Source organism: Leucoraja erinacea, chromosome 1 (genome assembly GCF_028641065.1).
Source record: "Leucoraja erinacea ecotype New England chromosome 1, Leri_hhj_1, whole genome shotgun sequence".
NCBI lineage: Eukaryota > Metazoa > Chordata > Chondrichthyes > Rajiformes > Rajidae > Leucoraja > Leucoraja erinaceus.
This window is the reverse complement of record NC_073377.1, coordinates 48,118,822-48,146,370: the sequence shown is the minus strand read 5'-3', so window position 1 is coordinate 48,146,370 and position 27,549 is coordinate 48,118,822. Positions and strand designations below refer to the sequence as shown.

The window sequence follows — 27,549 nt, the reverse complement described above, 5'->3', positions numbered from 1 at the left end:
AATCCAGTGCCGCCTGGATGCTCTGCAGCCGCAGCTCAGCGATGTTCCCAGTGCTCCAGAGCTTACCCGAAGGCGACCCGGTAAGTCATCGCCCGCTCCGCGTTGGTGTCCCAGCATCTGCACCGCCAGCGAAGACCCGCAGTCCCGGCAGGAAACGCCGCTGCAGCGCTGCTCCAGCTCGACGGTAGGCCGCACAGAGAGGACGAAGAAGCGGTTCGGAAGAAAAAACGCTTCTCCGACCAGGTAGGACTGGGATTTAAACAGTTTCCCCCCCCCCCCCCCCCCCCCCCCCCCCCCCCCCCCCCCCCCCCCCCCCCCCCCCCCCCCACCACATAAAAAGACTTCCAATTAAAAAAATTTCCCACGGACAGGACTAAAAATAAAAAATAAAAAAGGGAGAAAGGGCGGACTGCAGGAGGAGCAGCCATACACAACGGCGCATCCCCCCCGCAGTCCGCCATCTTATTAAAACATTTCCCCCCCCCCCCCCCCCCCCCCCCCCCACATATACACAGCTAAAATAAAAACCAAAAAAACATACTCCTGCCAAGACAAAAGAAAGAAAAAAAAGACAGACAGACTGCAGGTAGCCGCTGCCACAAGGCGCCGCCACTTCCCGTTCCATAAAGAATGAGGACACCTCTGATGTCCTGGTATGGAACGCCTCATCCTGGGCGCAGATGCAGCGTAGACGGAGGAATTGGAAGTAGGGGATAGAGTCTTTACAGGAAGCAGGTTGGGAAGAAGTGTGGTCAAGATAGCTATGGGAGTCAGTAGATTTATAGTTGATGTCAGTCAGTAGTCTGTTACCTGCGATGGAGACGGTGAGATCTATTAACGGTTGGAGATGTTGGAAATGGTCACGGTGAATTTGGGTGCCGGATGGAAATTTGTAGTGAAGTGGATGAAGTCAGTGAGTTCTGCATTGGTGCAGGAGGTAGCCCCAATGCAGTTGTCAATGTAGCGGAGGTAGAATCAAGATTCAAGAGAGTTTATTGTCATGTGTCCCAGATAGGACAATGAAATTCTTGCTTTGCTTCAGCACAACAGAATATAGTAGGCATGAATACAGAACAGATCAGTGTGTCCATATACCATTATATAAAAATATACACACATGAATAAATAAACAGATAACGTGCAAATAAACAGATAATGGTCTATTAATGTTCAGAGTTTTGTTTGAGTTGAGTTTAATAGCCTGATGGCTGTGGGGAAGTAGCTATTTCTGAACTTGGACATTGCAGTCGTCAGGCACTACTTGAAGGTAGCGGGGAGATGAGTGTGTGGCCAAGATGGTGTGGGTCCTTAATGAGACTGCCAGCCTTTTTGAGGCAGTGACTGATAAATCCCCTCGATGGTTGGGAAGTCAGAACGGATGATGGACTGGGCAGTGTTTACTACTTTTTGTAGTCTTTTCCGCTCCTGGGCGCTACGTTGCCGAACCAAGCCATCGGGGGCAGAAGTCCACTACACTTCAGTCTGACCTGTAGTCCTGCCCTACGGCCACGTTTCCGTACTCCATGGAGCCCTCCTCGGTGTTTGAAGGTAGAGTACTTACGGGTCTCCGCGAGGTCGGGGAATCCCCTGAGATCGGGAATTCCCATACAGTCGGCACCTCCATCTCCGTTGCTGTTGGGGGATCCTGCCTGACGGCCACGATTCTGGACTCCCCGGTGTTTGCAGGTAAGGTTCTTGCGGTGCCTGCGCGCCTCCGCGAGGTTGGGGATTCCCTTCTGACCGGGGATTCCCTTACCAGCGCTAACATTTCTCAGTAGCGTTAATGCATTTAAATGCGTTAGCAGCTCGCTAATTACGGGGTTGATTTCAGTGGATTTTCTGATGCAGGTGAGTTCATAAATGCTGTATCTTATGGTTTTTCTTTGTGCCGTTCGCAAAATGTCGCCGTAGGTAGGCGCCATCTTAGGTCATCTCAGCGGGTTAGGCAGCATCTCTGGGGCACATGGATAGGCAATGTTTCAGGTCAGGATCCTTCCAAGACAGCCATCGCCGCGGCCATGGCGTCTCCTCACCGTGTCCGTCTCCGCCGCCGGCTCTTCTCCCTCACACACAAGCGCTGACGATGGAGTTCGGGGATAGGGCCAGTGTACGCCTGGAACAGGGATTGTTCAACATACCCTACAAAGAGGCAGGCATAGCTAGGTCCCATGCGAGTGCCTACGCATGGATTGGGAGGAAATGGGAGGAGTCAAAGGAGAAGTTGTTGAGGGTAAGGGCCAGCTCTTCTAGGCGGAGGCGAGTGTTGGCAGATGGAAATTTGTTGTTTCTGTGGTCGAGGAAGAAACGGAGGGCTTTAAGAACCTCCTGGTGGGCGATGGAGGAGTGGAGAGACTGGACATCCATAGTAAAGACGAGGGAGTCGGGGCCTGGAAAACGGAAGTCATGAAGGAGACGAAGAGCGCGTGAAGTGGGGAGGTATTGGACCAGGGGGGATAGGATGGAGATGAGGTATGTGGAAATAAGTTCGGTGGAACATGAATAAGCAGAAACAATGGGTCTGCCAGGACAGTTCTGTTTGTGGATATTGGGGAGAAGATAAAACCGTGCGGGGCTGGGGAACAATGAGGTTGGAGGCTTTAGAGGGCAGAGAGCCGGAAGTGATGAAGTCAGTGATGGTGCTTAAGGTTTAGGCCTGGTGCTCATCTGTGAACTGTTTGTGGATTTTATGAAGAAGATAAAACCGGGCCGTGCGGGGCTGGGGAATGATACTCTCTCCACTAGTGGGAGAGTCTAGGACTAGATGTAATGCTGAGGCTCTATAAGGCGCAGGTCAGGCTGCATTTGTAGTATTGTGAGCCATTTTGGGCACCATATCTGAGGAAGGAAGTGCTGGCCCTGGGAGGGTCCAGAGGAGGTTTACAAGAATGATCCCAGGAATAAGTGGGTTAACTTATGATGAGCGTTGATGGCACTGAGCCTGTGATTGCTGGAATTTAGAAGAATGAGGGGGCACTTTGTTGAAACGTACAGAATAGTGAAAGGCTTGGATAGCGTGGATGTGGAGAGGATGTTTCCACTAGTGGGAGAGTCTAGGACTAGAGATCATAGCCGCAGAATTAAAGGATGTTCGTTTAGGAAGGAGATAAGGAGGAATTTATTTAGTCAGAATGTGGCGAATCTGTGGAATTCTTTGCCACAGAAGGCTGTGGAGGCCAAGTCAATGGATATTGATACTCAAGCCGATCTTTTTGTTTCTGTCAATACTATATGATTGTGGGTGGCGAAATATGCATTCGGAAATCGCAGAGCATAAAGGGAAAAGACAGAGATAGATAGATCCTTGATTTGTATTGGTGTCGGGGGTTATGGGGAGAAGGCAGGAGAATGGGGTTCGGAGGGAGAGATTGATCAGCCATGTTTGAATGGCAGAGTAGAGTTGATGGGCCAAATGGCCTAATTCTGCTCCTATCACTTATGATGATAGTGGTGAATCTGTGGAATTCTCTGGTCCACAGAAGGTAGTTGAGGCCAGTTCATTGGCTATATTTAAGAGGGAGTTAGATGTGGCCCTTGTGGCTATAGGGATCAGGGGGTATGGAGAGAAGGCAGGGATGGGATACTGAGTTGGATGATTAGCCCATGATCATATTGAATGGCGGTGCAGGCTCGAAGGGCCGAATGGCCTACTAGTGCACCTATTTTCTATGTTTCTATGACCTTATGTAGCATATGAACAGTGAGCCACCTGTGGCACTTTTACTTCAGGGACTTTGCTCAGCATCACAGACATCTCTTGGGTGCAAAGGACCAGTTTGGAAGGAATGATTGGGAACGACAGATGGGAAGTGTGGCTGAGTTCGGGTGGCCCAGAGTAATCTTATTATTGCAGTTTTATATGAACTTTGTCTGGTCTGAGTTCAGAATAAATTTGTGAGCTAAATACTTAGCTATTTGCAGACCTGTCTTTTAGATCAGATTGGCAGCAATGTTGTTTAGGACGTTATCACCTCAATCAATGGTGGTGCTGCTGAGCTACTCTTGGTGGTTGACATTAAAGTCGCCCATATTCTGTCAGTTTAATCTTGTCAGTGCTGCTTCTAAGTATTGTCCAGGATGCAGGAGCACAATATCATCAATTGAAGGAGGACAGTAGGTGGTAATTCTTGTCCATGTTTGTCATGAACAGCATTGTGTGCTCCTACTCCCTCGTGCCCCATACAATTGATGGACCAAGATATACAAGGGATTGTGAAGCAGCCTGCATGGTAAGGCTCTCATTACCCAGTTCAAGGCAGCTCTCCCAATTTAGATACCAGTCCCTGATGTTCACAAGGAGGACCAGAAAGGTCAACTGAACTATAAGCAGCTTTCCAATGTCAGAATTTGATTTGGTTTGATTTGATTTAATTTATTGTCAATGAAGAGACAACAAAATTCTTTTTCCCTTACAGTCATACAAAAAAAACCACAAAACACAGAACACTGTAGTCCACAACACAAACATCCCCACAGCAGCACCAAAATTCCCCACTGTGAGGGAAGGAACCAAAGTCCAGTCAACCTCCTCGCCGATGTTCCCCAATGTTCACCCGTGGTCGGGGCCTCCCGAGCACCCCCGTAGTCGCCGCTATGGGCAGCCCGATGTTCAGGCCCTCTCGCTGGGAACCTCTCGTCGGTCACCTTCCACTGGTGTGCGCGCTGGCGACTCCCGGCAAAGGGTCCCAAAACTCCGCGATGTTAAAGTCAGCGCTGCCCGCATTGAGAGCTCCGCGATGTTGGAGCAGCGGCCCAGCACTCCGGAGCTCCAAGCAGCGATCCCAGGAAGGCCTCTCCCGCTCTGCGATGTTTCCAGCGCCTCGCCGACGCTGCTGAAGCTCTGGTCCGGTCCCGGTAAGAAAGGCCACGCCAATCCAGCTGGTAGGCCGCGGGGGGGGGGGGGGGGGGGGGGGGGGGGGGGGGGGCGGATAACTAGACTCGGATAATAGCCAGGAAGCGACTGAAGGACGGTTTCCCCTTTGCCCCCTACCCGCTTCCCCCCACATAAAATACTGAAAAAAACCCTAAAAAACTAAAAAAACACACTCTAAACATAACAAAATAAAAAAAAGACAGCCAGACCGTGGGCGGAGGCAGCTAGCAACAGCGCCACCGGATGTCAATTCATTGCCAAGGTCGATACTGGGTAGTCTGGTTTTATATTTCTATTTTAATGTAATGCTTATGTTGGAACTGACTGGCTTATTTAGACATTTCAGAGGGTAGTTAATAATGAGCCGCATTACTCTGGGTCTGAAATTGCATATATGTGAGACTGAATAGGGATCTAATAATTTACTCTGAATTTGTTAATGAACCAGATGGTTTCATGACCATCTCTTAGTTTCTTAGTCATCTTGCTAAGACTTTATTTACTTTCTAGTTTATGGATCTGTGTTTTAAACTGCACAGCAGCTTTACTGTCAAACTTGTCCTTGGACTGTTGAGTTACAGTAGGTCCACACGTCTGGGTTACTAATATCCTAACCTGTGGTGTCAACAAGGAAAATAACGTGGGAAGGGAAACAAATTATCCTTGAAAGGAAGCAGACCCACAAAAGAGTTGCATATGTAAAACAACTTGGAATTTTACACATACTTACACCCAATGTATGAAAATAGATGTGCAGTAAGGAGTTAATATTTTTTAATTTGAACATATGTGTGAAAATCACCTAAACTTGTTAAACAACAAAGACAGAGACTTAAATCAGTGTTGTAGCAATTGAAGGAATAAGCATACAAAAGTTTACAGTTAATAATGTCAGGGGTACATTGCTGAAGTGTGGGTCACCAGATAAATTGTTATAATCATCTTTTCCAAGTGTCAAAAACATAAATCAAACTTGGTATGATTCCCCACGCTGTTAATCAACTGTTTGACACATTTCCATGTAGTTCTTTTCAAAATTTACAAAGATCACAACTGCATTAGTTGACAATGGATTGCCAGTCTGCCAGTATTTCATGAGGCTTGAAAGGATTCACTGCACCTATCCCTTGCCCATCTGTCTCTATATCACTTTATTTTGATTGTGTTAGACAATAGTCCTAATGTCTCGCCTGCGTTGATTACTTTCTTCGGTGTTGGATTCTGCAAAGAAATCGTTAAATTTGAGTGACAATTTTGAAATTGAGAACTGTGAATGATTTATGTTATTCCTCGCAACTACATATTATGTGATAGTCAAAACCAATTAAAAGATGAAGCTGCTTGTAACTTAACAAAATTGGGCCATCCAGCATGTTTAAAAATGTATGAAATCATTCACAATCTTTTTCAACCTAACCAAATAAAAATCAGAGATAATTCAGGTAAATTTATACATTTGTATATGTTTATGCATTTGACCACGAAATATGAACTGGACATACATGTATATCTCTGAATTCTCTACATAGATGAATGTATTTTGTGCATGTTCTATCATGTACTGCCTAACTGAGGATTCAAACGATGCGCAAGGCATCATTATTCATACAAAATCATCGATCTGTGCAACTGTGTGAATTGAAAATGGGTTGAAGGAAAGTGGAGGAATTTTTTTTTGCTAATTTGCTAATTGAGCTGCATCCACCCAAGATAACATACTGCCAGGTGTATTTGCAATTAATTGTTCAGATCATAAATTTTGATATCAAAATGTTGATATAAAATTACCACATATATACTGGTTTGTTAGTTGGGAGTGTATGTGCAGCTGATAACACAGTAAAACCTTTTCAACTTTGAACTCTATTGTTAGCTCAACTCTTCACATTTTCCCACAAAAGCTGCTGATTGCCTTTAGAAATTTATCTGATAGAGATTGTGGAGGCGTGGAATATTGACTGTGTAACATTATCTCTCTTGTAACATTTGGAATAGCTTTGGTGTGTGATGGGTGTACTTGGTTCCTAAACATGGGTAAATTTAGAATAGCGGCTTGGACAAACTCTACTAAACAATGGACGTTTGCCTCACACATTGGAAGTTTGCCTCTTGCAGCTGGTTTACTGAAACAGTTCAAAACGGAGTTCAATCCACCACATGTGTGTTTTACCTCGGACAACAATTTATATTCATCCCATTTTCCAGCACTAAGTATGTCATGCATTTTAAGTGCTCGTCAAAATGCATCTTAAATGTTGGGGGGCTATCTGCCTCCTTCCCTTTTTAAGAGTGCATTCCAAAATGCTTTCCACTATCTACCATCTCCATGTCCCTCATAATTTAACATACCGTAGCAGGTCATTCCTTCATTTTGTCCACTAAAGGCTACAGATCCAATTTATTGAATCCCTCCTGATTTAAAAAAAAAATTGTAATTGTATCCGCTTCTATTGCTTTCTCTGACAGTTTATTCCAAATATGGACTACTCCCTGCGTGAAAACATTGCTTCTGAGGCCTTTCTTAAATTTCTCCCCTCTTGCCTTCAGCCTTTACCTTCTAGTTGTAGAATCCTTTCCCCCAGCAAAATGAGTGAGTGTTCAACTAATCCATGTCCCTCATAAGGTCACCCTCGGCCTGTACTCAAAGACAATCATGCTGATCTTTAAGAGGACCTATTATTTCCCTAACTACCGCTTTACTCTTAATATACCTGTAGAATATCTTGGGATTTTACTTTACTTTGCCTGCTGGCTTCATTTCATGTCCTCTTTTTGCCTTCATGGATACCTCTAAGTGTATGCTATGATTACACTAGCAGAGGGATTTGCTTGAATCGACTGCCTACTTCTGATATCTCCTATTTCCTGAGCAGAGCCCTAACACCTCTTGTCAACCAGGGTTCCCTAAACTTGCCATCCTTGCCCTTCACCACAACAGGAACATGCTGCCTCTGTACTTTTCTTGATTTTGAAAGCCTCTCACTTGCCAGCCGTCACTGTACTTGTAAACAGACTCTCTCCATCGACCTCTGCAAGTCCCGACTATATGCTTACAAAATCAGCTTTATAGCCCTGTCCCACAGTACGAGTTTATTCCAAGAGCTCTCCCGAGTTAAAAAAAAATTAAACTTGTGGTAAGCACAGAGAATGAACGTAACAGGTATGTCGGAGCTCGGGAACATCTCTTAGCGGCTCGTAACGCTAATGGCAGGTACTTGGGAAGACTCGCTAATGGCAGGTAAGCACGGGAAGACTCGTGAAGATTTTTCAACCTGTTGAAAAATGTCCACGAGAACCCCGAGTACCGACGAGTGGCCATTACCGTAAATCTCCGAGTTCGAATCGAGCAAACTCGGGAGAACTCTTGGAATGAACTCGTACTGTGGGACAGGGCTTTTAGCAAATCAGCCAAAATCAGCCGATTTAGGACCTTGCCTTGTAGGCCAGTCCTATTATTCTTCACAATTATTTAAAGACCAACAAAATTACAGTCATTGTTCCCAATGTGCTCCCCCACTGTATGTAAATCTCTAGCCCTACCAAGAGGAGGTCCAGCGTGGCGCCAGATAAATGCTTTTCACTGTACATTAGACATTAAACTAAACTCTAACTCAAACTCCCTAATAGAGCCCTCCATATGTTGTTTAAGAAAGCTTTCTTGGTCACATTTAACAAATTTTCCCTTTAAACTCTGGGAGATTTGGTCAATATTAGGTAAGTATAAATCTCCCATTAATACTACCCCTAATTGCAACTACATTAAATCATCCTACACATCTGCTGCTCTAATGCTCTGACTATTGGGGGCCGCATAAATACAGCTCCATCAAAATTGATCATTCTCTCTGTTTCTAAGTTGTGCCTATATAGCATAATTGGACAATCCTATGAATATCCTGTCTGAACACTGTAGATCTGTCCTCTCTTATCAAAAATGCATCTCCCTTCCTTTCGTATCTACATATCCATCACTCCTACAGTGTCTATCCCTGGAACATTGAGCTGCCAGTCCATCCCTTCAATCAGCCATGTTTCTGTTATGGTTGCTGAGTCCGAATCCACAGGCTGAGTTCATCCGTCTTACTTGTTGAGGCTCTACCATTGAAATTAATACTGTTTAAAACCACCAGTCTTTTTCCCTCTCTTTGCTGTGCATCTGCCTGTCCAGTCTACTAATTTTGCTCTCTTTGATTACAATATTTCTTCCCCACTTCACATCAGCCTCCTTTCTGCTCTGGGACCTTCTCCACTGCCAATCTAACAAACACAATCCCAAGTAGCACTAGCAAATATCCTTCCCAGGATAGTGCACTGCCCTCTAATTTAAATGCAATTAACCCTTTAGTATAGGTCATCAATTACCTAAAAGTGTCCTAAATGTCCAAAGATCCAAAGCCTAAACCCCTGCCCCCTGGACCAGTTCCTCAGCCATTTATTCATCTGGCCTATCCTTCTTCTCGTGCCCTCACTAGCACATGTCATTGAAGACTCCCTGTTTCACTATCAACACCAACACTGATTTTTATTTGTTCTGTAAATGTAATAATCATGCCTCTAACAATTGCATCCAGATTATTAATCTGTCTGAATTTCCTGAAATGTTTCAGCAGTGGGAAATACATGAACCAGCCTGTGAACATTCTGTTTTGGATATGTTATTTCTAGAAGTAAAGTATGTTGAATTTTGCCCATGCTAATGAAATAGTTGTGTAAACAAGAAGGGTTAAACCTTTCTCCAAAACCTATATTGCAATTTTATTGAAGGAAATATAAGGAATAAAATTGAATATGTCCCTATATTGGTACGAAAACTAATCTAATAATCGGATTACCCCCCACCACCACCGTCACCACCACCTCCCCTTGTAACAATGCTATTTATTCAGCTTTCTTGGTCACAGTTATATCTAGAATGTATCGTCATTTTTAATTATTTGACTCTTTACCATTGAGAGATTTGAGTTTACAGATATAGCATTTTGAGATTAATATCCATATGTATTATGTGTATTTTCTGGTGTTCCAAATGCAACATTTAAAGTGAAGCAGATAACAAATCCAGGGCAAAAATCAAAAAGGGCCACTTTTCAACATAATTGTATAAGGGGTAAGAGTGTTGTAAAAACAAGCCTGAAGGCTTTGTATCAATGCAAGGAGCATTCGTAATAAGGTGGATGAGTTGAATGTGCAGATAGTTATTAATGACTATGATATAGATGTGATCACGGAGACATGGCTCCAGGGTGATCAAGGCTGGGAACTGAACATCCAGGGATATTCAATATTCAGGAGGGATAGACAGAAAGGAAAAGGAGGTGGGGTAGCGTTGCTGGTTCGAGAGGAGATTAACACAATAGAAAGGAAAGACATTAGCTTGGAGGATGTGGAATCGATATGGGTAGAGCTGCGAAACACTAAGGGGCAGAAAACGCTAGTGGGAGTTGTGTACAGGCCACCTAACAGTAGTAGTGGAGTTGGGGATGGCATCAAACAGGAAATTAGAAATGCGTGCAACAAAGGTAAAACAGTTATAATGGGTGACTTCAATCTACATATAGATTGGGTGAATCAAATTGGCAGGGGTGCTGAGGAAGAGGATTTCTTGGAATGTATACGGGATAGTTTTCTAAACCAACATGTAGAGGAACCAACGACAGAGCAGGCTATTCTAGACTGGGTATTGAGTAGTGAGGAAGGGTTAGTTAGCAGTCTTGTTGTGCGTGGCCCCTTTGGCAAGAGTGACCATAATATGGTTGAGTTCTTCATTAGGATGGAGAGTGACATTGTTAATTCAGAAACAAGGATCCTGAACTTAAAGAAAGGTAACTTTGAGGGTATGAGACGTGAATTGGCCAAGATAGACTGGCAATTGATTCTTAAAGGGTTGACGGTGGATATGCAATGGAAGGCATTTAAAGACTGCATGGATGAACTACAACAATTGTTCATCCCAGTTTGGCAAAAGAATAAATCCCCAGTTTGGCAAAAGAATAAATGCACCCGTGGATAACAAGGGAAATCAGGGATAGTATCAAAACATTAGATGAAGCATACAAATTAGCCAGAAAAAGCAGCCTACCAGGGGACTGGGAGAAATTCAGAGTCCAACAGAGGAGGACAAAGGGCTTAATTAGGAAAGGAAAGATAGATTATGAAAGAAAACTGTCAGGGAACATAAAAACTGACTGCAAAAGCTTTTATAGATATGTGAAAAGAAAAAGATTAGTTAAAACAAATGTAGGTCACTTGCAGTCAGAAACAGGCGAATTAATCATGGGGAACAAGGACATGGCAGCCGAATTGAATAACTACTTTGGTTCTGTCTTCACTAAGGAAGATATAAATAATCTGCCGGAAATAGCAGGGGACCGGGGGTCAAATGAGATGGAGGAACTGAGTGAAATCCAGGTTAGCCTCGAAGTGGTGTTAGGTAAATTGAATGGATTAAAGGCCGATAAATCCCCAGGGCCAGATAAGTTGCATCCCAGAGCACTTAAGGAAGTAGCCTCAGAAATAGTGGATGCATTAGTAATAGTAATTAGTAATTCTGGAGTAGTTCTCGAATCTTATATAATTTTTCGAGGATGTAACTAGTAGAGTGGATAAGGGAGAACCAGTGGATGTGTTGTATCTGGACTTTCAGAAGGCTTTCGACAAGGTCCCACATAAGACATTAGCATGCAAACGTAAAGCACACAGTATTGGGGGTTCAGTATTGATGTGGATAGAGAACTGGCTGGCAAACAGGAAGCAAAGAGTAGGAGTAAAAGGGTCCTTTTCACAATGGCAGGCAGTGACTAGTGGGGTACCGCAAGGCTCAGTGCTGGGACCCCAGCTATTTACAATATATATTAATGATCTGGATGAGGGAATTGAATGCAACATCTCCAGGTTTGCAGATGACACGAAGCTGGGGGGCAGTGTTACCTGTGCGGAGGATGCTAGGAGGCTGCAAGGTGACTCGGATAGGTTGGGTGAGTGGGCAAATGCATGACAGATGCAGTACAATGTGGATAAATGTGAGGTTATCCACTTTGGTGGCAAAAACAGGAAAGTAGATTATTATCTGAATGGTGGCCGATTAGGAAAAGGGGAGATGCAATGAGACCTGGGTGTCATGGTACACCAGTCATTGAAAGTAGGCATGCAGATGCAGCAGGCAGTGAAGAAAGCGAATGGTATGTTAGCATTCATTGCAAAAGGATTCGAGTATAAGAGCAGGGAGGTTCTACTGTAGTTATACAGGGTATTGGTGAGACCACACCTGGAGTATTGCGTACAGTTTTGGTCTCCTAATCTGAGGAAAGACATTCTTGCCATAGAGGGAGTACAGAGAAGGTTCATCAGACTGATTCCTGGGATGGCAGGACTTTCATATGAAGAAAGACTGGATAGACTCGGCTTGTACTCGCTAGAATTTAGAAGATTGAGGGGGGATCTTATAGAAACTTATAAAAGTCTTAAGGGGTTGGATAGGCTAGATGCAGGAAGATTATTCCCGATGTTGGGGAAGTCCAGAACAAGGGGTCACAGTTTAAGGATAAGGGGGAAGTCTTTTAGGACCGAGATGAGAAAATCATTTTTTACACAGAGAGTGGTGAATCTGTGGAATTCTCTGCCACAGAAGGTAGTTGAGGCCAGTTCATTGGCTATATTTAAGAGGAAGTTAGATGTGGCCCTTGTGGCTAAAGGGATCAGAGGGTATGGAGAGAAGGCAGGTACAGGATACTGAATTGGATGATCAGCCATGATCATATTGAATGGCGGTGCAGGCTCGAAGGGCCGAATGGCCTACTCCGGCACCTATTTTCTAAGTTTCTATATAATTGGGAGCCAGAATTTTTAAGGGATGCATCCAAACATAGCTTAGTTTAGTCAATGGGAAAGGCTTACTGTGCATCTGATGGCAATATTTTTCAGTTTCCAAAAAGCCTGCTGCGAAAATGCTATCACTTATTTATATTGGCGAAGTTTTGATAATTTTCTGTTTTTCAAGAAGAATGCTGCTTTTTTTTTGAATGAAAGTATATATTTTTGAATGATTTATTTTATTAATTCTCCCAAGGGGCAGACAATATTCGCAAATACTGGAGTCGATACTATCAAGGATCACAAGGGGTTGCATTTGTTCTCGACAGCGCGTCATCTGAAGATGATCTAGAAATGGCGAGGAATGAGTTGCATTCTGCTCTTCAGCATCCACAGCTATGCACTTTGCCATTTTTAATATTAGCCAACCATCAAGACAAGCCAGCGGCTCGTTCTTTACAGGAGGTATGACTAATAATAATAGACATGAGCTAAAATTCGGTTAGAAAATTATCAGTTTTGCTTTTAGTCTTTGAGTGTAAAGAAAAAGTTAAAAAAAATCTGAAGTCTTGTTTGAAAAGCCTAACTTGTTTCGATATTTTAAGTAGATTTATAAACAGATCATGATGACTTGTATTACACCACAGGTGAAAACAAATTAAGTTGGTGACTCTCTTCCCTAAGATTTATGTGTGTTTATTTAAGCAAGCTTCAAATTAATGACCACATCTAGCAAGTTTCAGAACAGTAATTCTCAAGTGCCAAGAGTGAATAGCAATCAATTTATAATTATATCTATTGGACATGATTACAATAGGAAACTATTACAATGATTAAATTTGGATGCAAAGACAGTTTGTTTCATAAAACTTTCATTTTGTGGGGGATGATTTTGTACTGCATTCATTCTACATCTGATTCCTTTAGCAATAGATTTCAATCCCTGATTTATTGCTGCTTGGATTCGCCAAGCACATGTTAATGAATCAAACTAATCAATTGCTCTTAGTCTCCACTACATTCATTCAGGCCAACTCTCATCAATATGAGCCTTCTTCCTATGACTGATTTAGAAGCTTGTACAATCACAACAGATTTTTTCCATATTTCTTACTTTATGAAAGTAGTACTTGGAAAACATGAACACAGTCAAGTGGGACTCGTGTAGCTGGAGCAGCTTGATCGGCATGGGCAAGATGGGCCGAAGGGCCTGTTTTTGTGCTGTATGACTATGAGTCTATGAAATTGAATATACCCGTTTTGTCTAAAACGCTAGCCAGTTATTTTTATATGTCATTGCTATAGTTGCAGGCCACATGGAAATGTGTTTAGTTACTTATGAACTCATGTTGGGGTTTGAAGGTCCATCATCATTCTATAACACAATGCTCTTGTATCTTGGAATCGTGCATTTGTCCAACTTTGCATTTGGAAAGAGTCAGGATATTTTGTTTTCTTTGCCCTTTTGGTCATGTGGATATCTTGTTGAGACTAGTAAGCTGATTATCCACAACTAGGAATTTGTGCCAGGTTCAAAACAATAACCCCATTTTGATAACATGGCAGCCATATGACGATTGATATGATCCCCCATTTTAGTCTAATATTCAATTCCATTGACTTGAATGTTGGAGAATTAAGTTTTGCCTTCATCTCATTTATTTGAGCCCAAAATAAATTTAGCCTACCATCGATTCCATCTACACTTACTAGTCGATGCCTCCGGAAAGCAGCCAACCTAATCAAGGACCTTTTCACCCCAGTCGTTCCCTCTTTTCCCCTGCCAGGCAGATACAAAACCTTGAAAACACATACCACCAGATACATGAACTGCTTCTTTCCGCAGTTATCAGTGTACTAAACGGTCCACCCAAAAGCTTCCGTGTGTAGTCCCGATCTACCAATGTTCGGCACTCTGGTATTATGCTCTTTGCTCTACCCTGTGGTATTTGTGAGTGGCTTGATTGTATTTGTGTATAGTATGATTTAATTAGATTGCATGCAAACATAGCTTTTCACTGCATCTCAGTGCACATGGCATTAACAAAACAACACCAATGGTTACACTGCTGATATTCATAAGCATAATTTCTCGTAAATGCAATATTCCTGTGTGTAGCACTTTTACGCATTAAACAATGAATTTATTAGCATAAAGGTATTTTACGGCAATATAAAGGTAGCAAGTACGTGTAATGTTAAATATTGGTGTGTGACTTTCAGTGACCTGCTTTTTGCTACTTGGGTTCTGTTTATAAATGCTGTAAGCCACATTTACAATTTCCTACATAGAATGCAGGATTTCCTACATAGAATGGTTTCTTTCATGATTTCAGTTTCTGCTGAGTTGCAATTTGAAATCGAGGTGTACTCGGAATCCTTTCCAGCATCTGATCCGTTTTCCTTCTCCACTCTCTTTTGTCTACAGTCTCTTTTGTATGACAATTACTTTTTTCTCTAACCCGTGTTTTCCCAGTGTGTATGCTCTTTAGATAAATCTAACGAACGAACAATGTCACTTGAGAAATGGAAGCACAATTTTTGCATGTACTTTTTAACTTTTGATAATTGTCATTATTTATGTTTGACACAATTTGTATCCAATTTGCTTTTTTATGAATAATCATGTTATCTTTTGGCACAGGGATTGTTGACGTCATTGTGTGTATGTATGTCAGCTCTTTGAATTAATTGTCCTGGTATTCTCTCCCCCTTTATTTTCCTGGAAACTAAAGAAATTAGGATTTTATACCAACATGTGATAATATATTACCAAGACTGTGGGCATAACTCATACAAATGATCATTTTACTTTCTCATTTGAGAATATTATTCAGTTGTCCCAGACATCTCACTCGACAGGTCAAAAAGGAATCTTGATTTCCTTTTGCACATTCTAAACAACGCAGTTGGAAATTTAGTGTTACTCCAATAGTGTTTTTCATCATTGTATCACAACTGAAAAAACATTAGTTGCAATATTGCTTGTACAGGGGTATTGACAATTTAAGCTACTTTTGTGCTTCGGAGAATGGAGTTTCATTAAAACGTGTTGGAAGGTCGTGCACATTGTTCTCTGGCATCCATTTTTAAGCATCTTCTTGGTACAAATATATCCGTTGCCTGTCCCCAGCTATTAATGTGTAAAGCTGTGTGTGATATTTTTTTTATTGATGTACTCCTGAAACACACGGATTTATTTTGCAGGAGGCTAACAAAGTAGATGAATGTGTATTCATACAGTGTAGGCTGTTAAATTTCCTGTTGTACTTGCTCTTGAGACAATCATAAATTAACACAAACTTTATGATGTGTGTAATTGGTTCTGCTTCGTTATATTATCCAGTGAAGGAAAAAATGGGGAAACTGGTACTCCTAACGGAAGTCTATGTGGTCAATTTGTAACATGCATCAGTATACTTAGATCGAATCCTGATTACAGGAAGGATTGGATAACATATTTTGTTACTTCATAAAGTTTTATGAACCGTGCACAGGTGCTGAAAAAGCATTAATGATCCGTGACCACAAATTAAAGTGTGTTGTTAATAAGTGCATTGTGCAAGTATTTTAATGCATGTTTCATATTTCCCAAAAGAGAAAAAGTGCCCTGTAGCTTGCAAACAGAATGTACCTCCTGTGCGACAGAGTAAACTGTGTCCCTTTACTGCAGAATTTTTGGTTTAAGTCTAAGCACAAAAAAATCTGGCTGTATTTTCATATCAATGGTTCAATGGTCCTTTATTGTCACGTGTACCATTTAAGGAACAGTGAAATTCGATTTACCATACAGTCATACCAGAAAAAAGCAACATGACGCACAACTACATAAAAGGTAACATAAACATCCACCACAGCGGACGGAGATACGATACGGAAAAAAATTGCATCGCCGTCGAGGTAAGAGATTTTAAAAAGGTCTCCCCAACCCCCCCCCCCCACACACATAATACAAAGCTAAAGAAAACTGAAGCATACATTTAACACATATTAAAAAACAGCAAAGAAAGAAAGAATGTGACAGAATGTTGGCAAGGCAGCCACAAGAACCTCAACCAACTACATTTCGCATACTGCCACAACAGGTCAGCGGAGGATGCAATTTCACTGGCTCTCCACTCCGCACTGGACCACTCGGACATTAAAAACACCTACGTCAGGCTGTTGTTTATAGGCTGCAGCTCGGCGTTTAATACCATCAATCCTTCCAAGCTGGTTACCAAGCTCACGGAACTGGGCCTCTGCCCATCCCTCTGCAATTGGATCCTCGACTTCCTCATCCACAGACCACAGACCACAGTCTGTTCGAATTGCAGGAACAACTTCCTCAGTAACAATTAGTAGGGGAGCACCTCAAGGCTGCGTTCTCAGTCCCCTGCTTTATTCACTCTATACCCATGACTGCGTAGCCGGTCATAGTACGAACTCCATCATCAAGTTCGCCAATGACACCATTGTGGTTGGACGAATCACAGATGGGGACGAGTCAGAGTATAGAAGTGGGATCGACCGTCTGACCAATTGGTGCCAGCACAACAACCCGGCTCTCAACATTAGTAAAACCAAGGAACTGATTGTGGACTTTGGTAGGGGAAGGATGAGGACCCACAATCCTGTTTATATCAACGGGACGACGGTAGAGAGGGCCAATAACTTCAAATTCATGGGCGTGCATATCTCAGAACATCTTTCCTGGACCTAGCACACCGATGCAATTGTAAAGAAGGCACATCAGCGACTCTACTTCCTGAGAAGATTACGGAGATTTGGCATGTCGAAGAGGATTCTCCTAAACTTCTACAGGTGCACGGTAGAGAGCATTCTGACTGGTTGCATCCAGGAGCGAAAAAGACTACAAAAAGTTGTGGCCACTGCCCAATCCATCACCGACTTTGACCTCCCCACCGTCAAAGGGATCTATCGTAGTCGCTGCCTCAAAATGGCAGCCAAAATCATCAAGGACCCACACCATTCTGGCCACACACTCATCTCACCACTGCCATCAGGAAGAAGGTACAGGAGCCTGAAAACTGTAACGTCCAGGTTCAGGAACGGGTTCATCCTCACAGCCATCAGGCTATTAAACACAACAAATAAGCTATGAGCTCTGAACTGCAAAAGACTATATTATTATTTGTTATTTGCTATTTATTGAATTTTGTTTTCCCGGGACATGACAATAAAACACTATTGACTCTTGACTGATTGCAGCGAGTTGCCTGCAGAGTTATACCATAGAGGTTTATGTCAAGGCCTTTATAATTATTATTACTAATACATGTTTCCAGCCAAGAAAATGTACATCCTTGTACAATTTAATGGAATCAAGAATACATTTGGATATAATATGTCATTATACGTTGCAAGGTTAACTTTTATTCAATATCATCACACTATTATGTCTTTAGTACATCATATATCCACCATTGTTGTCTATCAAGTCTTTGACGCAACTTGACATGTAATTGACCATATTTCCGAGGATTTTTTCATCTCGATACCACAGCTGAATTATGACCTCTGAGTTTCTGTTTTGTATCAAGAGTCAAGTCAAGTGAGTTTATTGTCATGTGTCCCAAATAGGACAATGAAATTCTTGCTTGCTGCAGCACAACAGAATATTGTAGGCATAATTACAGAACAGATCAGTGTGTCTATATACCATAAATATATATATATATATATATATACACACACATAAATAAACAGATAAAGTGCAAAAGGCTGTTATAGTTCCGAGTTTGTTTGGTTGTGTTTAATAGTCTGATGGCTGTGGGGAAGGAGCTGTTCCTGAACCTGGATGGACCAGATTTCAGGCTTCTGTACCTTCTACCTGAAGGCAGCAGGGAGATGAGTGTGTGGCCAGGATGGTGTGGGTCCTTGATGATGTTGACAGCCTTTTTGGGGCAACGACTGCGATAGATCCCCTCAATGGTAGGGAGGTCAGAGCTGATGATGGACTGGGCAGTGTTTACAACTTTTTGCAGCCTTTTCCGCTCCTGGAAGCTCAAGTTGCCAAACCAAGCCACGATGCAACCGGTCAGCATGCTCTCTACTGTGCACCTGTAGAGGTTCGAGAGAGTCCTCCTTGACATACCAACTCTCCGTAATCTTCTCAGGAAGTAGAGGCGCTGATGTGCTTTCTTTATAATTGCATCATAAGTGCACTCCTTTTCTTTCTCCTTGATAATTGACCAAGTTAGGCGAGTTACCAGGCTAGTATTCCAAGGCAATTATCCCCTTCTGCTTGAAAAATTGGGTCACCATCTTTGATGTGTAGCAAGATGCAAGGTCTTACAGGAATATCCCAGATCCATCTGGAAAAGTCTTCACCATCTTCAGCACCACTATTCTGTGCAATACATCGATGTATTGCCGCAATCTCAACATTCTGTCAACAATCATCACTTGTACTTCCTGCATCCCTTTTATTTGCCTTGCATCAATGCTAGGAAAATCAGTTTGCTAAATGACAGCAGCACCCCTCTCATCAGCCAGTTAGACGACGGTGTTAGGTTGTTTCTTCGTGAACAGAGTTGCAAATTTGCTGGCAGGGAGAATAGGTTAATGTGAGTAGGGACATTGGAAAAATTGAGGTGGTCACAGTAACGTTAACATTTAATAATGAACAGGTAGAGAAAATCAGAAGCTAGATGAACTGAGAATTTAAAAAATGGGGAAAAAGATCCATATTCTGAGACAAAGAATTGGGCATGAGGCAGAGGGCAGAAGAATGGCTACCAAAGTGGATAACCTCACATTTATCCACATTAAACTGCATCTGCCATGATTCTGCCCGCTCACCCAACCTGTCCACGTCACCCTGCATTCTCATAGCATCTTCCTCACAGTTCACACTGCCAACCAGCTTTTTGTCATCTGTAAATTTGCTAGTGTTACTTGTAATCCCTTCATCTAAATCATTAATATATATTGTAAATAGCTGCGGTCCCAGCACCGAGCCTTGCGGTACCCCACTAGTCACTGCCTGCCATTCTGAAAGGGAGCCGTTAATCCCTACCCCTTGTTTCCTGTCTGCCAACCAATTTTCTGTCCATGTCAGCAGCCTACCCCCAATATCATGTGTCCTAATTTTGCCCACTAATCTCCTACGTGGGACCTTATCAAATGCTTTCTGAAAGTCCAGGTACACTACACCCACTTGCTCTCCCTTGTCCATTTTCTTAGTTACATCCTCAAAAATTTCCAGAAGATTAGTCAAGCATGATTTCCCCTTAGTAAATCCATGCTGACGCAAACCAATCCTGTTACTGCTATCCAAATGTGCCCTATTTCATCTTTTATAATTGACTGCAGCATCTTCCGCACCACCGATGTCAGGCTAACTGTTCAATAATTCAGATTTCTCTCTCTCTCTCGCCTTTCTTAAAAAGTGGGATAACATTAGCTACCCTCCAATCCACAGGAACTGATCCTGAATCGAAAGAACATTGGAAAATGATCGCAATGCGTCCACGATTTCTAGAGCCACTTCCTTAAGTACCCTGGGATGCAGACCATCAGTCCCTTGGGATTTATCAGCCTTCAGTCCCATCTGTCTACCCAACACCATTTCATGCTTAATGTGGATTTCATACACATAATGCAGTACATCTCTTACAGTATGAAACCTCTTACTCTATGATGTGCCCAATTAATGTGGTATTGCTTTGGGCAAGTTCTCAGAGCAAACCAGAAAAGACTGCAATACTTGACCAAGTTATATGTAAACAAATTTCAATGTTGTTAGAAAGGCAACCAATCAAACGTGAATTTCCAATTAGATATAATATTTTTAACATAATTAGGGAAATTCTAAATCCTGATGTACACTAAAATCATTCCAGAAGCTCAGACCAGCTGTATTAAAAGGAAGAAAGAGTTATGAGATAAAATTCCCGTAAATGTAAAAAATTGACTGCAGAAAAAGACAAATGGTCTTGTATATTACTCTGACGTGCCAGGTGACCTTCTGTGGTCTGTCACATGTTACTTCATTATTAAAGCAAGTCCAGATGTACATTTTAACCACATTTGTATCTGCATTTTTTGAGAACTACTGTTTAATAAATCCAAAACTAAGTTAGGAAAATCATCTGTGCAGGATATTTGAATTTGGGCACTGGAACAGATGACAACACTTCGTAATTGACCAGTTTAAATTGTATCGCTTGTCTAAAAGCCAGAATGTGGAACACAGGTTGAGGATTGAAGTTGGATACGTTTAGGTCTGCTTAGCTCAGCTACTTGATACCTAAATCACTGGGAAACTATTTAATTGATTTGATTTCTACTCATTTTAGTGGATAAATGAAAGTGAATGTTTAAACTTAGACTATCAATACCAAGAATTTACCAGTGTTGTGTGCTGTGATGATGATCCAGCAGTGCTTTTATAATTTTATTGTGCAAGGTGTATCAAATTATATAGCCAACACAAATTGATAACATGAAGCAGACTGAAATAAAATATAGAAATTCAATGATGTTGCTCTTTACAGTTAATGGTTATTTTGGATTACATCCAGTTCAATGTTTAATAGCCTTTTCTGAGACAGTGTTCAAACTACTGTCTCAGACTCAAACAACTACCTCTCTTCCATTGACTCGATCTATACTTCACGCAGCATCGGGAAGACCACCAGCATATTCAAGGATCAACCTCACCCTGGTCACTTGCTCTTCTCCCCTCTCCCATCAGGCAAGAGGTATAGATGTTTGAAAACACATACCTCCAGATTTAAGGACAGTTATTTCCCGGATTTTATCAGACAACTGAACTGCCCTCACACCAGTTAAGGGCCTGACCCACTTACGTGTCCTTGGCACGCGTTGAGGCGTATGGGCATTGTATGGCCGAGGCCTGGCCCACTTAGAAGCGTGGAGGGGTATGTAGTTGTGTGCGACATCGCACTGGGCTTCAAAATTTTTGTAGTGAACCAAATCTTCGCACACCAACGAACCTGTCGCGGAACTGACGGCCAAAGTGGGACAGGCCCAAGACCCTGGCGTGATGCAACATCTCACCTTCAACAGCAGCAGAAGCAGGCAAACGATCGCCGAACTCGACCTGGGGCTCACGGCCGTTGTGGTCCAGATCCGCCCCCTCTTCTTGGCCCCACTCCGGGAATAGAAAATTGAAGTTAGACACAAAATGCAGGAGTAACTCAGCGGGACCGGTCAGCATCTCTGGAGAGAACCAATGGGTGATGTTTTGGGTCAAGACCTTTTTCAGACTGAAGAAGAGTCTCAACACAAAATGTCACCCATTGCTTCTTTCCAGAGATGCTGCCGGTCCTGCTGAGTTACTCCAGCTTTGTGTCCATCTTCAAATGACGTCACGTACTACAGACAGCTGTGCGTACGCATGTAATCGCGCCCGACCTTCGCAGAACCATCGCGACCACGAGGTAACTTACGTGCCAAGGACACATAGATTGGACAGGCCCTTTAGAGTGCAGTCGTGTTCTCCCATCTACCTCATTGGAGACCTTCGAAGTATCTTTAATCGTACTTTATCTTGCACTAAATGTTGTACCCTTTATCCAAGCAACTAAATTCGTGACAGAGCGCAGTGGATTTGTATATAATTGTTTTTGTTCACTATTATTAGTTCTGGCTCAGTGATGTTTTGGGTTCAATTACCATTACAGAAGTTTGAACTGACATACAGTATCACTGCTATATGAGTGTTTTAAGAAAGAACTGCAGATGCTGGAAGAATCGAAGGTAGACAAAAATGCTGGGGAAACTCAGCGTGTGAGGCAGGATCTATGGAGCAAAGGAATAGGTGACGTTTCGGGTCAAGACCCTTCTTCAGACTGATATGGGGATGGGGGGGCGGGAAGAAGAAAGGAAGAGGCGGAGACAGTAGGCTGTGGGAGAGCTAGGAAGGGGAGGGGAAGGAGGGAGAAAGCAAGGACTACCAGAAATTGGAGGTCAATGTTCATAACGCTGGGTTGTAAACTACCCAAGCGAAATATGAGGTGATGCTCCTCCAATTTGCGGTGGGACTCACTCTGGCCATGGAGGAGGCCCAGGACAGAAAGGTCGGATTCGGAATGGGAGGGGGAGTTGAAGTGCTGAGCCACCGGGAGATCAGGTTGGTTAATGCGAACTGAGCCGATTAACCATCCTCTCTAGGGGCTAGTGGAATCGAGGGATATGGGGAAAAGGCAGGCACGGGTTATTGATTGGGGATGATCAGCCATGATCATCCCCAATCAATTACCCGTTACAGAGATAGGCGTTACAGAGATAGGTTGAATAAGTTAGGTCTTTATTCTCTGGAGCGCAGAAGGTTAAGGGGGGACCTGATAGAGGTCTTTAAAATGATGAGAGGGATAGACAGAGTTGATGTGGACAAGCTTTTCCCTTTGAGAATAGGGAAGATTCAAACAAGAGGACATGACTTCAGAATTAAGGGACAGAAGTTTAGGGGTAATATGAGGGGGAACTTCTTTACGCAGAGAGTGGTAGCGGTGTGGAATGAGCTCCCAGTGGAAGTGGTGGAGGCAGGTTCATTGGTATCATTTAAAAATAAATTGGATAGGCATATGGATGTGAAGGGAATGGAGGGTTATGGTATGAGTGCAAGCAGGTAGGACTAAGGGGAAAAAAATTTGTTCGGCATGGACTTGTAGGGCCGAGATGGCCTGTTTCCGTGCTGTAATTGTTATATGGTTATATGATCACAATGAATGGCAGTGCTGGCTCGAAGGGCCGAATGGCCTCCACCTGCACCTATTTTCTATGTTTCTATCTATGTTTCTATGAAAATTGATTTCTCCAATTTCAGGTAGTCCTTGCTCTCTCTCTCTCCTTCCCCTCCCCTTCCCAGCTCTCCCACAGCCCACTGTGTCTGTCTCTTCCATTTTTCTTCCCGCCCCCCACCCACACATCAGTCTGAAGAAGGGTTTAAGAAGGAACTGCAGATGCTGGAAAATCGAAGGTACACAAAAAAGCTGGAGAAACTCAGCGGGTGCAGCAGCAGCTATGGAGCGAAGGAAATAGGCAACGTTTCGGGCCGAAACCCTTCTTCAGACGAAGGGTCTTGACCCGAAACGTCACCTATTCCTTCACTCCATAGATGCTGCCTCACCCGATGAAATCTCCAGCATTTTTGTCTGCTGCTGTACTGAGGGAAGGATGCATTGTCAGAAGTGCTGCTTTTTGGATCATGTAGATTAACCCTTATTAATCCATGCCATTTGTAATCTCCACTGCACATATATGCATGCCACCCATTACATGGTATTACGGTACGTTACTAACGAGGACAGCCAGCAGGCAGAAGCCATGCTGAACTGAGAGAGCACGGCTGTGCAGTTTGAATGCTCTGTATTTCTGAATGGAATATAGACTATGTTTTACCATGTATGTTGTAGTGGAGAATATAAATGGCATGGATTAATAAGAGTATAATTTACAAACATGGTGTTAGAAGTAGGATCCCGGTCCCAGGGATTTGGTATGGGTGTCAGTGAGCCTCGCAACCTGGCAGGCACATTCTGCCTTAGCTAGTGTGAGCTGCTCATCCCATCTCTCACCTTGTCATTCAGGATGCCATATACAAGTCTGCTGCGGATGAGTACGTCGCGGTCCTGGAAGTGGCATCTTGCAGCGATGCTCTTCAGGGCACCGATGTAGGATTTGACCGTCTCACCCTCGTATTGGCTACGGGAAAATAATTTGTGGTGCTCCATGATAACGTTGGTGCGAAGTTGGCACAGTTCACGGCACTTTCGGAGGGGGCAGGTAGGGTTCCTGATAGACTCTGCCGGGATCATAACATGGGTTACCGCATCGCTATGTTCTAGTACGTTAAAAGTCCTGTGCCCATAGGGCAGCCTCTGCGCCCACTACGTTGAGGAGAATTAATTAACGGTGTAGAAAGCGGCACCCGGGTGGGCAGCATCAATGAAAATTCCAAATTCCACCTCGAAGACGCGCCAACGTTCGGCAGGTTCACTGTAATATATCAGAGGAACGGGTTTACGAAATGACCCGGCCATGACAACAGAGCGATGACCCACTGTCCAAAAACAATGATTCCATGACAATGCTCAGTATCAACAATACCAAAGTTGTTGCAAACATAGAAATATAGAAAATAGGTGCAGGAGTAGGCCATTCGGCCCCTCAAGCCTGCACCGCCATTCAATATGATCATGGCTGATCATCCAACTCAGTATCCTGTACCTGCTTTCTCTCCATACCCCCTGATCCCTTTAACCACAAGGGCCACAGCTAACTCCCTCTTAAATATAATAATAATAATAATAATAATAATAATAATAATTATTTATATAGCACTTTTAAACAAAATCAATTTGAACCAAAGTGCTTTACAGAGATTGATTAAACTAATTGAACAGATTAAATATCAATAAATCCATACAAAAAAAAAAAAAAAAAAAGCCAATGAACTGTCCTCAACTACCTTCTGTGGGAGAGAATTCCAAAGATAGATACTGGGGCACGGTGCAACGTTCTATCCGTAACGGACTTCCAAAGAATTCACAACAATGAAACTATCATGAAAACAAACTCCAAGTAACATCCATTTGGTAGGGGGAGGTGCAACCGGCTGGTAAAGTCACACTACAATGCCATCTAGCATCCCAAGTTTACAATCTGGATTTTATCATGGTTAGAGGGGAAGTGCCCGTCCTCCTGGGCATGAATGCATGCCATGATATGGGCCTAGTCACCTTCGGCAAAACTGTGTACCAGCTATCCACCTCTCAAAGTCCCACCCAACAACTACTCGCACAATACAAAGACCTTTTTGACAACCAGCTGGCCAAGATTCCCACAGAATACATTATTGTAACCGACGTCACACCTGTTGTTCGCTCTCCACACCGAATCCCGCATGCAATGAAGGACCGAGTCAAAACTGAACTGTGGATGTACTGGTAGCTCCGGAAGCTTTGTCAACGTGGCATCAAGATGCACCTCCTCACCGAAGAAATCTTCCCTTGCCAATATCAAGTTCTCTGGATTTTCTGTGGCTTCCCTTAGAGCAGCAATCACCCCTTTAACCACTTTGATGCCATCAACATGGTTGATCCGATTGGGCCTTGGATGAAGCCCTTCTACACTTCAAGCCAGAATCAGATCAACCATGTTGATGGCATCAAACATACCACCTCATGTGTGACACATATTCACACATACCACCTCATGTGTGAAACACGGTGGGCATGTATGGCTGCTGAAGGTATTGGCTCGCTTATCTTCACTGATGATACAACTGCTGATGGTAGTAGCATAATGAATTCTGAAGTGTATAGACACATCCTATCTGCTCATGTTCAAACAAATGCCCCAAAACTCATTGGCTGGCGGTTCATTCTGCAGCAAGACAATGATCCCAAACATACACCGCTGAAGCAACAAAGGAGTTTTTCAAAGCTAAGAAATGGTCAATTCTTGAATGGCCAAATCAATCACCCGATCTGAACCCACTTGAGCATGCCTTTTATATGCTGAAGAGAAAACTGAAGGGGACTAGCCCCCAAAACAAACATAAACTAAAAGATGGCTGCAATACAGGCCTGGCAGAGCATCACCAGAGAAGCGCAGACTTCAAGCAGTCATTGCATGCAAACGATATGCATCAAAACAGGGTTTTTTCCCGACCTGGTCCTGAATTATATTTGTTGGAGTGCAAGATGTTGCTAAAGAATCGTTCCTACGACTGTTCTGTGTGTTTTTTTTTTAAATTCACCCGACAAGTTAATCGCTGGAATGATTTTAAAACCAGCTTCTGAAGCCGTCAATGCCGACAACTGGGACGGATTTTATGGAGGACCAGGTAAAAGAAAGTAGTTTATTTTTATGTATAAAAGTGTTTCTTAAGATGTATTTAATTCACATTTTAAGTTGCAAAACGGTGATTTTTCCCCCCAAAAACCGGCATTGTATTTGCTGCCGATATGGGGGTATAAATTCACTGCAACCTCAGCGTTCCAAATGGTCCCGTTCCAGAAAAACCCACAGGCAAGCTGATTTAAATGGCCATTAATTTACAAGTATTAAACATTAAATTCCTTCCATTTGGCCTATAAACCCATGACAATGAGATTTAAAAATTATGTTATATTCTGAATTCTTGTGTGAATGTTATTTGGATACTTAGGCTATTTAAAAATGTTTATCTATTCTTAAGAAATGGATAGATGTTTAGATCTAGTAATTGAATTTTGTAATTAGCCACAATTAGGTAACTAACTAATTATATGCTTTAATTTCAAGTCATCTAAGTAAGATTGTTTCATATTTGTTTCAGAATGCTTCAATCTACAATAACTGAAAATTCCTTTCAGTTCTCTTAAATTTTAAGAAAGTTATCGGCTTTTAAATGTTCTCGATCACAGCTTTTGTGTTAAGTCAATAAAAAAGCAATAGGGAACACGATGACAATTTCCGAGTATGAAAATGGCCATAACTTATTTTAATACTGAAGATATGAAAGTGAATTAGGTGTCAAATTAAACTTCTTTTTATGCTTTATCTGATGGGATAAATTAAAGACTTGATTTTTCAAACCTCAAAATTTTGTAACTTTGCTACTTTATTAAAATCTGACAATGTGCACTTTAACCACATGTGATTTATTTTATATTACAAATCTCAAATTATGGAGTACAGAGGCAATTAAATAAATGACGGGTCTTTGTCCCAAACATTATGGAGGGCACCGTACTTGAGTTTATTTGTGTACAGTATGTCTGATCTGCTGGGATTGCAGGCAAAACCAGGTGGCACCGTGGCGCAGCGGTAGAGTTTTTATTTATTTATTCATTTATTTATATATACATTTATATACACATTTTTAACATTCTTTCAATGTTTTTATTGCC

General features: G+C 42.5%; 1 protein-coding gene across 4 annotated transcripts in view; it reads left to right on the top strand.

Annotated features, from left to right (window-relative positions):
• LOC129696296 (ADP-ribosylation factor-like protein 15) overlaps window positions 1–27,549 on the top strand; it is a 284,855-nt gene that overhangs the window by 138,702 nt on the left and 118,604 nt on the right. For all 4 annotated transcript variants that reach the window (XM_055634077.1, XM_055634094.1, XM_055634070.1 and 1 more), the window contains one exon: window positions 12,936–13,144. In XM_055634077.1, the coding sequence (XP_055490052.1) occupies window positions 12,936–13,144 (209 nt within the window). The remainder of the gene's footprint in view (window positions 1–12,935; window positions 13,145–27,549) is intronic.